At 45.7% G+C, this 15,351-nt stretch overlaps 1 protein-coding gene across 6 annotated transcripts in view; it reads left to right on the forward strand.

Moving 5' to 3' along the window:
* Nucleotides 1-15,351, forward strand: part of arhgap44a (Rho GTPase activating protein 44a) — a 136,637-nt gene that overhangs the window by 69,709 nt on the left and 51,577 nt on the right. For all 6 annotated transcript variants that reach the window (XR_011674503.1, XM_071395444.1, XM_071395710.1 and 3 more), the window contains exons 8-16: nucleotides 235-303; nucleotides 617-698; nucleotides 964-1,091; nucleotides 3,139-3,250; nucleotides 7,463-7,544; nucleotides 8,754-8,834; nucleotides 10,393-10,512; nucleotides 14,203-14,294; nucleotides 14,537-14,720. Coding sequence is in view for 5 of the 6 variants with exons in the window: in XM_071395444.1 (XP_071251545.1) it covers nucleotides 235-303; nucleotides 617-698; nucleotides 964-1,091; nucleotides 3,139-3,250; nucleotides 7,463-7,544; nucleotides 8,754-8,834; nucleotides 10,393-10,512; nucleotides 14,203-14,294; nucleotides 14,537-14,720 (950 nt within the window). In the remaining variant the exon portion in view is untranslated. The remainder of the gene's footprint in view (nucleotides 1-234; nucleotides 304-616; nucleotides 699-963; nucleotides 1,092-3,138; nucleotides 3,251-7,462; nucleotides 7,545-8,753; nucleotides 8,835-10,392; nucleotides 10,513-14,202; nucleotides 14,295-14,536; nucleotides 14,721-15,351) is intronic.

A 15,351-nucleotide genomic window follows, 5' to 3' on the forward strand; every position in this document is an offset into this window, starting at 1 on the left:
AAGGTTACAGGCTGTATTAACTACTACAAGGTTACAGGCTGTATTAACTACTACAAGGTTACAGGCTGTATTAACCACTACAAGGTTACAGGCTGTATTAACCACTACAAGGTTACAGGCTGTATTAACCACTACAAGGTTACAGGCTGTATTAAACACTACAAGGTTACAGACTGTATTAACCACTACAAGGTTACAGGCTGTATTAAGGTAATTTCTTATTCTCTTTTCCAGGATCAACTATCAGCGGATATGTATAATTTTGTGGCCAAAGAAATAGACTATGCAAACTACTTTCAGACGGTTAGTACATTTTCTGTATCAATGCATTTGCCCTTCAGATGACCTTGATTCCTTTTTACAGTCATATAGCTGAGCGGGTGTTTAAACCTCACCTTTTTACCCCTCTCTCCCTCTGTGTCTCTCTGTCCTTCTGTCACCCTCTGTGTGTCTGTGTCTCTCTGTCTTCCTCTGTGTCCCACTGTCTCCCTCTTGTATCCCTCTGTTTCCCTGTGTGTCTCTCTGTCCCCCTCTCTGTCTCTGTCCCTGTCCCCCTCTCTGTCCCTATGTCTCTGTCCCCCTCTCTGTCCCTGTGTCTCTGTGTGTCTCCCTGTAGCTCATAGAGATCCAGGCAGAATATCACAGGAAGTCTCTAGAGATCCTCCAGAGTGTCCTGCCCACCATTAAAGCTCACCAGGGTGAGTAATGTGTGTGTGTGTGTATGTGTGTGTGTGTGTGTGTGTGTGTGTGTGTGTGTGTGTGTGTGTGTGTGTGTGTGTGTGTGTGTGTGTCTATGTGTGTGTGTCTATGTGTGTGTGTGTGTCTATGTGTGTGTGTGTGTGTGTCTATGTGTGTGTGTGTGTGTGTGTGTGAGAGAGAGAGCTCGTCCATGCCTGCACATGTACACATGCCTGTCTGCTCCTCGTGTGTCTAACTGTTGTATAATGTGTTGTACTGCCACAGAGGCGTGGGTGGAGAAGCCTTCGTATGGCAAGGCCCTGGAGGAACACCTGACCATCAGCAGCAGAGAGATCGCCTTCCCCATCGAGGCCTGTGTCACAATGCTGCTGGAGTGTGGTATGCAGGAGGAGGTATAGAAAAAGATGAAGCCTGCTTTACACTAAGTTTCCCAGACCCAGATGTAGCCTACGTAACACTAAGTTTCCCAGACCCAGATGTAGCCTACGTAACACTAAGTTTCCCAGACCCAGATGTAGCCTACGTAACACTAAGTTTCCCAGACCCAGATGTAGCCTACGTAACACTAAGTTTCCCAGACCCAGATGTAGCCTACGTAACACTAAGTTTCCCAGACCCAGATGTAGCCTACGTAACACTAAGTTTCCCAGACCCAGATGTAGCCTACGTAACACTAAGTTTCCCAGACCCAGATGTAGCCTACGTAACACTAAGTTTCCCAGACCCAGATGTAGCCTACGTAACACTAAGTTTCCCAGACCCAGATGTAGCCTACGTAACACTAAGTTTCCCAGACCCAGACCCAGATGAAGCCTACTTAACACTACTAAGTTTCCCAGACCCAGATGAAGTCTACTTAACACTACTAAGTTTCCCAGACCCAGATGAAGCCTACTTAACACTACTAAGTTTCCCAGACCCAGATGAAGTCTACTTAACACTACTAAGTTTCCCAGACCCAGATGAAGTCTACTTAACACTACTAAGTTTCCCAGACCCAGATGAAGCCTACTTAACACTACTAAGTTACTCAGACCCAGATGAAGCCTACTTAACACTACTAAGTTTCACAGACCCAGATGAAGTCTACTTAACACTACTAAGTTTCCCAGACCCAGATGAAGCCTACTTAACACTACTAAGTTTCCCAGACCCAGATGAAGCCTACTTAACACTACTACGTTTCCCAGACCCAGATGAAGCCTACTTAACACTACTAAGTTTCCCAGACCCAGATGAAGTCTACTTAACACTACTAAGTTTCCCAGACCCAGATGAAGTCTACTTAACACTACTAAGTTTCCCAGACCCAGATGAAGCCTACTTAACACTACTAAGTTTCCCAGACCCAGATGAAGCCTACTTAACACTACTAAGTTTCCCAGACCCAGATGTAGCCTACGTAACACTAAGTTTCCCAGACCCAGATGTAGCCTACGTAACACTAAGTTTCCCAGACCCAGATGAAGCCTACTTAACACTACTAAGTTTCCCAGACCCAGATGAAGTCTACTTAACACTACTAAGTTTCCCAGACCCAGATGAAGCCTACTTAACACTACTAAGTTTCCCAGACCCAGATGAAGTCTACTTAACACTACTAAGTTTCCCAGACCCAGATGAAGTCTACTTAACACTACTAAGTTTCCCAGACCCAGATGAAGCCTACTTAACACTACTAAGTTACTCAGACCCAGATGAAGCCTACTTAACACTACTAAGTTTCACAGACCCAGATGAAGCCTACTTAACACTACTAAGTTTCCCAGACCCAGATGCAGCCTACTTAACACTACTAAGTTTCCCAAACCCAGATGAAGCCTACTTAACACTAAGTTTCCCAGACCAAGATGAAGCCTACTTAACACTACTAAACATTCTGATTACAGAGCAGAGTTAATATATGATTTTGCCGTTAGAGAGTGTTAATTGTAGACAAAGTTACAGTATGTACTAGATTTATATTTCACTATTTATCTCTACGATGACCCTGCTCTGACTCCCTATCTTCCTGACTCCCTGTCTTCCTGACTCCCTGTCTTCCTGACTCCCTGTCTTCCTGACTCCCTGTCTTCCTGTCTTCCTGACTCCCTGTCTTCCTGACTCCCTGTCTTCCTGACTCCCTGTCTTCCTATCTTCCTGACTCCCTGACTTCCTGTCTTCCTGACTACCTGTCTTCCTGTCTTCCTGACTCCCTGTCTTCCTGTCTTCCTGACTCCCTGTCTTCCTGTCTCCTGGTCTTCCTGACTCCCTGACTCCCTGTCTTCCTGTCTCCTGGTCTTCCTGACTCCCTGTCTTCCTGTCTTCCTGACTCCCTGTCTTCCTGTCTTCCTGACTCCCTGTCTTCCTGACTCCCTGTCTTCCTGACTTCCTGTCTTCCTGACTCCCTGTCTTCCTGACTCCCTGTCTTCCTGTCTTCCTGACTCCCTGTGTGTGTAGGGTCTGTTCAGAGTGGCTCCCTCGGCCTCCAAGCTGAAGAAGCTGAAGGCCTCCCTGGACTGTGGTGTGATGGACGTACAGGAGTATTCAGCTGACCCTCACGCCATCGCAGGTTACCTTACACACCCACACACACGCATATAGACACACACACCCACACACAGTATGAAAACACTCAAATACCCTGACTCAAATACACTCCCATGCATTTAACCCCGGTATTTGAAAATAGTATTTGAAATAAGTATTTCAAAATACTCTCAAATGTAAATTGATAGACTATTTTGTTCTTTCAAATAACCATTAAAATACTCAAAATTCTAAAAAGTATTTTAAACACTACACTGACCAACAATATAAATGCAACATGTAAAGTGTTGGTCCTATGTTTCTTGAGCTGAAATAAAAGATCCCAGAAATATTCCATATGCACAAAAAGATATGCCACAGATGTCTCAGATTTTGAGTGAGTGTGCAATTGGCATGCTGACTGCAGGAATGTCCACCAGAGCTGTTGCAAGAGAATTGAATGTTAGTTTCTCTATCATAAGCCGCCTCCAACTGCGTTTTAGAGAATTTGGCAATACGTCCAACCGGCTTCACAACCGCAGACCATGTGTATGGCGTTATGTGGGCGAGCAGTTTGCTGACGTCAACGTTGTGAACAGAGTGCCCCATGGTGGGGGTGGGGTTATGGTATGGTCCGGCATAAGCTACGGACAACGAACACAATTGCATTTTATCCATGGCAATTTGACAGCGATACAGTAACGAGATCCTGAGGCCCATTGTCTTGCCATTCATCCAACCACCATCACCTCATGTTTCAGCATGATAATGCACGGCCCCATGTCACAAGGATCTGTACACAATTCTGAAAATGTCCCAGTTCTTCCATGGCCTTATTACTCACCAGACATGTTACCCATTGAGCATGTTTGGGATGCTCTGGATCGACGTGTACAACAGCGTGTTCCAGTTCCCGCCAATATCCAGCAACTTTGCACAGCCATTGAAGAGGAGTGGGACAGCATTCCACAGGCCACAATCAACAGCCTGATTAACTCTATGTGAAGGAGATGTGTTGCACTGCATGAGGCAAATGGTGGTCACACCAGATTCTGACTGGTTTTCTGATTCACGCTCCTACTTTTTTAGTAATGTATCCGTGACCAACATCCATAGATTAGGGCCTAATGACTTCATTTCAATTAACTGATTTCCTTATATGAACTGTAACTCAGTAAAATCTTTGACATTTTTGCAGGTTACGTTTATATTTTTGTACAGTGTAGATACTCAAATACACAGGTATTTGAACCCAGGTCTAACACACACATGCACACGCATACACCATCGCAGATTAATTTACACCCCCACACGCCTCTTACCTCTCTCTCTCTGGCTCAGGCTCTGGTCTCCATAACAACGAGCCTTTAGCTAGCTCCATTGTCTATATATAACCATTAGATAGAACTCTGCTTTCAGGAGATTCATGCCTCCAGAAATACATACATCAATGTTGGGTCAAAACAATCAAGGCTTCTTGTGTTTGTGGAAGACTGTTGTCTTTCACACCTTGTTGCCTATTTCATTCACACCTTGTTGCCTATTTCCTTGTTGCCTATTTCCTACCATCCTCCTCCTCCAGTAGTGAGCCGGTGTGCGTCCCAACTGACATCATATTCTCTATTTAGTGCACTACTGTTGACCAGGACCCATATGGTTCTGGTCAAAAGTAGTGCACTATATAGGGAATAGGGGCCCTGGTCAAAAGTAGTGCACTATATAGGGAATAGGGGCCCTGGTAAAAAGTAGTGCACTACATAGGGAATAGGGGCCGGTCATCATGAAGTGCTTTGAGAGGCTGGTCATGGCTCACATGAAGGCCAGCATGCCAGGCACACTGGACCCAGTCCCATTTGCTTACCGCTCCAACCGAACCAAGGAAGATGCCATTTCCGTCACTATTCACGCGGCCGTAACACATCTGGACAAGAGGAACACCTGTGTGAGAACGCTGTTCATTGACTACAGTTCAGCATTCAACACCATAGTTCCCTCCAGGCTCGACACCAAGCTCAGAGCGTCCTCAGTCCTCTGCTGTACTTCCTGTTCACCCACGACCGCGTGGCTTTGCAAGACACCAACTCCATCATCAAGTTTGCTGACGGCACAACGGCTGTAGGTCTGATAACCAACGACGAAGAGTCAGCCAATAGGGAGGAGCTAAGTGAACTGACATTATGGTAGCAGGAGAACACCCTCTCCCTCCACATCAGCAAAACCAATGAGTTGATTGTTGACTTCAGGAAGTAGAGGAGGGAACATGCTCCGATCCACATGGACAGGACTGCAGTGGAGAGGGTCAGCAGTTTAGGTTCCTCTGTGTCCACATCACAGAGGACTTGACATGGACCAACAGCACCACCCTCCTTGTCAAGAGGGCGCAACTGCATCTTAACTTCCTGAGGCGGCTGAAGAAATGTGGCGTGCCGCCCCGGGTCCTCTCCAAATACTACTGCTGCACCGTGGAGAGTGTCATGACCGGCTGCATCACGGCCTGGTACAGGAACGGCTCCGCCTGGTACGGGAACGCCTCTGCCTGGTACGGGAACGCCTCCGCCTGGTACGGGAACGGCTCCGCCCGGTACGGGAACTGCTCCGCCCGGTACGGGAACTGCTCCGCCCGGTACGGGAACGGCTCCGCCCGGTACGGGAACGGCTCCGTCCATGACCACAAGGCCCAGTACATAACTGGGACCGTGCTCCCACCCATCCAGAACATGATTCTCAGCACATTAGCACACATACACACTCACAGACATTTACAGACATACACACACACACACACACAGACAGACATACACACAGACATACACGCACACACACACACACAGACATACACACACACCCACACAGACATACACACACACACCCACACAGACACACACACACACACACACACACACACACACACACACACACACACACACACACACACACACACACACACACACACACACACACACACACACACACACACACACACACACACACACACAAACACACACTGGACTATAATATTGGACTATAAATCGTGCCTTCCTGTATTATACTGATGCTAAAATGTTTCTTCTATTCTACTGAGCCATTTACTTTATGTTGGTATTCTTATCATGTGTTATTTCTTATTGCTGTTGCATTGTCGAGTAAGGAACCTGCAAGTAAGGATTTCATTGGACGGTGTATACCATGTGTATCCCGTACATACGACTAATAACACTTGAACGGTGAAACTTAATTTGGCCCTGGAGTTTAGTTCAGCTGTGGGGTGAGAGGATCACATCCCTTAACATCTTCCCAGGGATCTGCTTGTGTTTTTCCCTAGACGTTCTCTATCCTAAAGGCTTCCTTGTAATGTTGCTGTCCACTTCCTTGTAATGTTGCTGTCCACTTCCTTGTAATGTTGCTGTCCACTTCCTTGTAATGTTGCTGTCCACTTCCTTGTAATGTTGCTGTCCACTTCCTTGTAATGTTGCTGTCCACTTCCTTGTAATGTTGCTGTCCACTTCCTTGTAATGTTGCTGTCCACTTCATTGTAATGTTGCTGTCCACTTCCTTGTAATGTTGCTGTCCACTTCCTTGTAATGTTGCTGTCCACTTCCTTGTAATGTTGCTGTCCACTTCCGTGTAATGTTGCTGTCCACTTCCGTGTAATGTTGCTGTCCACTTCCTTGTAATGTTGCTGTCCACTTCCTTGTAATGTTGCTGTCCACTTCCTTGTAATGTTGCTGTCCACTTCCTTGTAATGTTGCTGTCCACTTCCGTGTAATGTTGCTGTCCACTTCCTTGTAATGTTGCTGTCCACTTCCTTGTAATGTTGCTGTCCACTTCCTTGTAATGTTGCTGTCCACTTCCTTGTAATGTTGCTGTCCACTTCCTTGTAATGTTGCTGTCCACTTCCTTGTAATGTTGCTGTCCACTTCCTTGAGTAATCGGAGGATGGCAGCGCTGTGTGTGTTCTCATTAGTATTCTGAACAGAGAAAACCACACCTCCCCTAGGCCTAATGAAATGATCTCTGTCTCTTTCTCTCTTCCTTGCTTTCTCTCTCTCTCCATCCCTCCCTCTCCCTCCCTTTCTCTCTCCATCTCTCTTTTTCCATCCCGCTGTCCCCCCCTCTCTCTTCCCATCTCTCTCCCTTCCTCTCTCTCAACCCCCCTCTCCCTACCTCCCTCACCCTCTCTCCATCCCATTATCTCTCTCTCTGCCTCTCTCTCTCTCTCTCCCTCCCTCCGTCTCTCCATCCCTCTCTTCCTCAGGGGCTCTGAAATCATACCTCCGTGAGCTTCCAGAGCCACTGATGACCAGTGAACTTTACGAGGACTGGATTCAGGCGTCAAAGTGAGTAGAGATTCCCTTCATAACCACAGCATCTCTACAGCAGATAACAGATCCCTTCTTAACCTCAGCATCTCTACTGCAGACAACAGATCCCTTCATAACCTCAGCATCTCTACAGCAGATAACAGATCCCTTCATAACCACAGCATCTCTACTGCAGATAACAGATCCCTTCATAACCTCAGCATCTCTACAGCAGATAACAGATCCCTTCTTAACCTCAGCATCTCTACAGCAGATAACAGATCCCTTCATAACCACAGCATCTCTACTGCAGATAACAGATCCCTTCATAACCACAGCATCTCTACTGCAGATAACAGATCCCTTCATAACCACAGCATCTCTACTACAGATAACAGATCCCTTCATAACCTCAGCATCTCTACAGCAGATAACAGATCCCTTCTTAACCTCAGCATCTCTACAGCAGATAACAGATCCCTTCATAACCACAGCATCTCTACTACAGATAACAGATCCCTTCATAACCTCAGCATCTCTACAGCAGATAACAGATCCCTTCATAACCTCAGCATCTCTACAGCAGATAACAGATCCCTTCTTAACCTCAGCATCTCTACAGCAGATAACAGATCCCTTCATAACCACAGCATCTCTACTACAGATAACAGATCCCTTCATAACCACAGCATCTCTACTACAGATAACAGATCCCTTCATAACCACAGCATCTCTACTACAGATAACAGATCCCTTCATAACCACAGCATCTCTAATACAGATAACAGATCCCTTCATAACCACAGCATCTCCACTACAGATAACAGATCCCTTCATAACCTCAGCATCTCTACTGCAGACAACAGATCCCTTCATAACCACAGCATCTCTACTGCAGACAATAGATCCCTTTTTGTCATATTGAAGAGCTGGAGATGACTTTCCTATTTCTATAGGGAGAGCTCCACAAAGAAGGGAACAAACTGTACCATAACGACAGAACCGACAGTGACCATTATCACAATAATAGACATTGTTAACACAGTGTTTGTCAACCTCCGGCCCGTGGTTCGGCACTGGTCCCTGGGTTGGTGCTTACCGGTCCCTCAGATGGTTAGCTGACACCAATCAGCCTCTCAATGATCATACACTGTAGCCTGCTGGTCTCCCTGGTAGGAAACTACACTGAGAAAAACACTTCCTGGACTACACACACCCTGAGCCCTGTTCACTGTTCTCATCCAGTATTCAGGATATGGACAAGAGACTACAAGCTCTGCTGGCGGCGTGTGAAAAACTACCAACTGACAACTTCAACAATTTCAGGTCAGTACCCATCTCTCCCTCCCTCTCTACAGTCTACATAGACCTACTGCCAGTAGGCATGGACCCTCCAGTGAGGATCTGTTTTATATGTTTGGGTTGTTGCCAGGCTGAAGTTTCCTCTAGGTTCAGATCTAGGATCAGCTTCCCCTCGCCCACTCTGAACCTTAACCATTAGTGGGGGGGAATTGCAAAACTGACCCAAGGTCAGCGTCTAGGGTCAACTTCAACTTACTAATGTTGTTTATGAGATGAATCAGTGGTCTCTAGTTTAGATTGTGTTTTATCTGGGTGTTAAAGTTCTGAGTCTTATATCACTAATTGGTCTTTAGACCAATCAGATCAGCTCTGAAAAAGATGATGTGATGTGAAAAGATCTGATGTGATTGGTTAAAAGAACAATTAGTGGAGATCAGAATGGAGCTGCCTGTGTAGACAGCCTGTGACTTGGACCTCCTATCAGGGCTAGAGTCCCTGTGACTTGGACCTCCTATCAGGGCTAGAGTCCCTGTGACTTGGACCTCCTATCAGGGCTAGAGTCCCTGTGACTTGGATCTCCTATCAGGGCTAGAGTCTCTGTGACTTGGACCTCCTATCAGGGCTAAAGTCCCTGTGACTTGGACCTCCTATCAGGGCTAGAGTCCCTGTGACTTGGACCTCCTATCAGGGCTAGAGTCCCTGTGACAATGTTCACTAAAATATTGATAACCAACAGAGAACATCAATGTGTGTGTGTGTGTGTGTGTGTGTGTGTGTGTGTGTGTGTGTGTGTGTGTGTGTGTGTGTGTGTGTGTGTGTGTGTGTGTGTGTGTGTGTGTGTGTGTGTGTGTGTGTGATTTCATAGTATCGTTTGAAAGCTGAACAAATAGGCCATAATGTTAAGTCACGCTGATTTGAACATATCAAGGTGTCTTCCTTCTGGGGAGTTTTCCCTTGTCACTGCTGCTGCTTGGTCTTTAGGGTTCCAGGTCTGGTTACTGTGATGCTGCTTGGTCTTTAGGGTTCCAGGTCTGGTTACTGTGATGCTGCTTGGTCTTTAGGGTTCCAGGTCTGGTTACTGTGATGCTGCTTGGTCTTTAGGGTTCCAGGTCTGGTTACTGTGATGCTGCTTGGTCTTTAGGGTTCCAGGTCTGGTTACTGTGATGCTGCTTGGTCTTTAGGGTTCCAGGTCTGGTTACTGTGATGCTGTTGGTCTTTAGGGTTCCAGGTCTGGTTACTGTGATGCTGCTTGGTCTTTAGGGTTCCAGGTCTGGTTACTGTGATGCTGCTTGTGGTTACTGTGATGCTGCTTGGTCTTTAGGGTTCCAGGTCTGGTTACTGTGATGCTGCTTGGTCTTTAGGGTTCCAGGTCTGGTTACTGTGATGCTGCTTGGTCTTTAGGGTTCCAGGTCTGGTTACTGTGATGCTGCTTGGTATTTAGGGTTCCAGGTCTGGTTACTGTGATGCTGCTTGGTCTTTATGGTTCCAGGTCTGGTTACTGTAAAGCATGTGGTGATTAACTGATTGAGTGATTGATTGATACACTGATTGATTGAGTGTGTATTTCTCCTCTTCCTATCAGATACTTAATCAAGTTCCTAGCCAAGCTAGGAGATGATCAGGACTCCAACAAGATGACTCCTGGTAACATGGCCATAGTTCTGGGTCCCAACCTGCTCTGGACTCACTCCAACGAGAGTGGGTACGTGTCCTGTCTCTCCCTCTCCCTCTCCCTCTCTCTCTCTCTCGCTCTCTCTCTTCAAAATACGCTGCCTTATCAGTCAACATTTTAGTGGTCTGTCTGCGGAGGGAACCTTGAAATACTTTTGAAGCATGTGGTTCACTTTACTTGGTAACCTATCGAATAGTCCCAAAAGTGCCAACTCCCAAGTTAAATCAAGTGCACCTCACATAGTTTCAGTGATTAGTTTCCTGTCTGACTGAGTGGTGTTGTACCTCACATAGTGATTAGTTTCCTGTCTGACTGAGTGTTGTTGTACCTCACATAGTGATTAGTTTCCTGTCTGACTGAGTGGTGTTGTACCTCACATAGTCTCAGTGATTATTTTCCTGTCTGACTGAGTGGTGTTGTACCTCACATAGTCTCAGTGATTAGTTTCCTGTCTGACTGAGTGGTGTTGTACCTCCCATAGTCTCAGTGATCAGTTTCCTGTCAGACTGAGTGGTGTTGTACCTCACATAGTCTCAGTGATTAGTTTCCTGTCTGACTGAGTGTTGTTGTACCTCACATAGTTTCAGTGATTAGTTTCCTGTCTGACTGAGTGGTGTTGTACCTCACATAGTCTCAGTGATTAGTTTCCTGTCTGACTGAGTGGTGTTGTACCTCACATAGTCTCAGTGATTAGTTTCCTGTCTGACTGAGTGTTGTTGTACCTCACATAGTCTCAGTGATTAGTTTCCTGTCTGACTGAGTGGTGTTGTACCTCACATAGTCTCAGTGATTAGTTTCCTGTCTGACTGAGTCTCAGTGATTAGTTTCCTGTCTGACTGAGTCTCAGTGATTAGTTTCCTGTCTGACTGAGTGGTGTTGTACCTCACATAGTCTCAGTGATTAGTTTCCTGTCTGACTGAGTGGTGTTGTACCTCACATAGTCTCAGTGATTAGTTTCCTGTCTGACTGAGTGGTGTTGTACCTCACATAGTCTCAGTGATTAGTTTCCTGTCTGACTGAGTGTTGTTGTACCTCACATAGTCTCAGTGATTAGTTTCCTGTCTGACTGAGTCTCAGTGATTAGTTTCCTGTCTGACTGAGTCTCAGTGATTAGTTTCCTGTCTGACTGAGTGTTGTTGTACCTCACATAGCCTCAGTGATTAGTTTCCTGTCTGACTGAGTCTCAGTGATTAGTTTCCTGTCTGACTGAGTCTCAGTGATTAGTTTCCTGTCTGACTGAGTGTTGTTGTACCTCACATAATGATTAGTTTCCTGTCTGACTGAGTGTTGTTGTACCTCACATAGCCTCAGTGATTAGTTTCCTGTCTGACTGAGTCTCAGTGATTAGTTTCCTGTCTGACTGAGTCTCAGTGATTAGTTTCCTGTCTGACTGAGTCTCAGTGATTAATTTCCTGTCTGACTGAGTCTCAGTGATTAGTTTCCTGTCTGACTGAGTCTCAGTGATTAGTTTCCTGTCTGACTGAGTCTCAGTCATTAGTTTCCTGTCTGACTGAGTGGTGTTGTACCTCACATAGTGATTAGTTTCCTGTCTGACTGAGTGGTGTTGTACCTCACATAGTGATTAGTTTCCTGTCTGACTGAGTGGTGTTGTACCTCACATAGTGATTAGTTTCCTGTCTGACTGAGTCTCAGTGATTCGTTTTCTGTCTGACTGAGTCTCAGTGATTAGTTTCCTGTCTGACTGAGTCTCAGTGATTAGTTTCCTGTCTGACTGAGTCTCAGTGATTAGTTTCCTGTCTGACTGAGTCTCAGTGATTAGTTTCCTGTCTGACTGAGTCTCAGTGATTAGTTTCCTGTCTGACTGAGTCTCAGTGATTAGTTTCCTGTCTGACTGAGTCTCAGTGATTAGTTTCCTGTCTGACTGAGTCTCAGTGATTAGTTTCCTGTCTGACTGAGTCTCAGTGATTAGTTTCCTGTCTGACTGAGTCTCAGTGATTAGTTTCCTGTCTGACTGAGTCTCAGTGATTAGTTTCCTGTCTGACTGAGTCTCAGTGATTAGTTTCCTGTCTGACTGAGTCTCAGTGATTAGTTTCCTGTCTGACTGAGTCTCAGTGATTAGTTTCCTGTCTGACTGAGTCTCAGTGATTAGTTTCCTGTCTGACTGAGTCTCAGTGATTAGTTTCCTGTCTGACTGAGTCTCAGTGATTAGTTTCCTGTCTGACTGAGTCTCAGTGATTAGTTTCCTGTCTGACTGAGTCTCAGTGATTAGTTTCCTGTCTGACTGAGTCTCAGTGATTAGTTTCCTGTCTGACTGAGTCTCAGTGATTAGTTTCCTGTCTGACTGAGTCTCAGTGATTAGTTTCCTGTCTGACTGAGTCTCAGTGATTAGTTTCCTGTCTGACTGAGTCTCAGTGATTAGTTTCCTGTCTGACTGAGTCTCAGTGATTAGTTTCCTGTCTGACTGAGTCTCAGTCATTAGTTTCCTGTCTGACTGAGTGGTGTTGTACCTCACATAGTGATTAGTTTCCTGTCTGACTGAGTGGTGTTGTACCTCACATAGTGATTAGTTTCCTGTCTGACTGAGTGGTGTTGTACCTCACACAGTGATTAGTTTCCTGTCTGACTGAGTCTCAGTGATTAGTTTCCTGTCTGACTGAGTGTCAGTGATTAGTTACCTGTCTGACATGAGTCTCAGTGATTAGTTTCCTGTCTGACTGAGTCTCAGTGATTAGTTTCCTGTCTGACTGAGTCTCAGTGATTAGTTTCCTGTCTGACTGAGTGGTGTTGTACCTCACATAGTGATTAGTTTCCTGTCTGACTGAGTGGTGTTGTACCTCACATAGTGATTAGTTTCCTGTCTGACTGAGTGGTGTTGTACCTCACATAGTGATTAGTTTCCTGTCTGACTGAGTGGTGTTGTACCTCACATAGTGATTAGTTTCCTGTCTGACTGAGTGGTGTTGTACCTCACATAGTGATTAGTTTCCTGTCTGACTGAGTGGTGTTGTACCTCACATAGTGATTAGTTTCCTGTCTGACTGAGTGGTGTTGTACCTCACATAGTGATTAGTTTCCTGTCTGACTGAGTGGTGTTGTACCTCACATAGTGATTAGTTTCCTGTCTGACTGAGTGGTGTTGTACCTCACATAGTGATTAGTTTCCTGTCTGACTGAGTGGTGTTGTACCTCACATAGTGATTAGTTTCCTGTCTGACTGAGTGGTGTTGTACCTCACATAGTGATTAGTTTCCTGTCTGACTGAGTGGTGTTGTACCTCACATAGTGATTAGTTTCCTGTCTGACTGAGTGGTGTTGTACCTCACATAGTGATTAGTTTCCTGTCTGACTGAGTGGTGTTGTACCTCACATAGTGATTAGTTTCCTGTCTGACTGAGTGGTGTTGTACCTCACATAGTGATTAGTTTCCTGTCTGACTGAGTGGTGTTGTACCTCACATAGTGATTAGTTTCCTGTCTGACTGAGTGGTGTTGTACCTCACATAGTGATTAGTTTCCTGTCTGACTGAGTGGTGTTGTACCTCACATAGTGATTAGTTTCCTGTCTGACTGAGTGGTGTTGTACCTCACATAGTGATTAGTTTCCTGTCTGACTGAGTGGTGTTGTACCTCACATAGTGATTAGTTTCCTGTCTGACTGAGTGGTGTTGTACCTCACATAGTGATTAGTTTCCTGTCTGACTGAGTGGTGTTGTACCTCACATAGTGATTAGTTTCCTGTCTGACTGAGTGGTGTTTCCAGGAACGTGACAGAGATGATGACTACAGTGTCTCTTCAGATTGTGGGGATCATAGAACCCATCATACAGCACGCTGACTGGTTCTTCCCTGGAGGTGAGACACTCACACATGCACGCACTCACGCTCACTCGCTCACATGCACGCACACACACACACATACATACCTGCAAACACACACACACGCAGGCACACATACTTTTAAACACACACACACACACTCATATACACACACGCACACACACACACACACACACACACACACACACACATACCTGCAACACACACTGTCTTTAGGATCCTGAACTAATTGGTTCCTCTCTCTTCCTCTTCTATAGATATTGAGTTTAATCTGACAGGCTGCTACGGCAGTCCCGTCCACACCAACCACAACTCAAACTACAGCTCCATGCCTTCGCCAGACATGGACCAATCAGAACGCAAGCTGCCGCACGACCATGGCAGACGCCCACTCAGCGTTGCCACTGACAACATGATGCTGGAATTCTACAAGAAGGATGGGTAGGCTGCTGCTGAGTGCAAGCTGGTCTATCCATCCTCCCTCGTTCTCTCTCTCTGTTTCTCTCTTTACTGTCTCTCTATCTGTTTCTCTCTTCACTCTCTCTCTCTTCACTCTCTCTCTATCTGTTTCTCTCTTCACTGTCTCTCTATCTGTTTCTCTCTTCACTCTCTCTCTCTATCTGTTTCTCTCTTCACTGTCTCTCTATCTGTTTCTCTCTTCACTCTCTCTCTCTATCTGTTTCTCTCTTCACTGTCTCTCTATCTGTTTCTCTCTTCACTCTCTCTCTCTATCTGTTTCTCTCTTCACTCTCTCTCTCTATCTGTTTCTCTCTTCACTCTCTCTCTCTATCTGTTTCTCTCTTCACTCTCTCTCTCTATCTGTTTCTCTCTTCACTCTTTCTGTTTCTCTCTTCACTGTCTCACTCTCTCTCTCTCTCTCTGTTTCTCTCTTCACTGTCTCACTCTCTCTCTCTCTGTTTCTCTCCACACTGTATCTCTCTCTGTTTCTTTCTTCTCTCTCTCTCTTCACTCTCTCTATCTGTTTCTCTCTTCACTCTCTTTCTGTTTCTCGCTTCTCTCTCTCTCTCTCTCTTCCTCTCTCTCACTTCCCCCTTTCTCTCTCTCTCTTCTC

The sequence above is a fragment of the Salvelinus alpinus genome, chromosome 1 (genome assembly GCF_045679555.1).
Source record: "Salvelinus alpinus chromosome 1, SLU_Salpinus.1, whole genome shotgun sequence".
Lineage (NCBI taxonomy): Eukaryota > Metazoa > Chordata > Actinopteri > Salmoniformes > Salmonidae > Salvelinus > Salvelinus alpinus.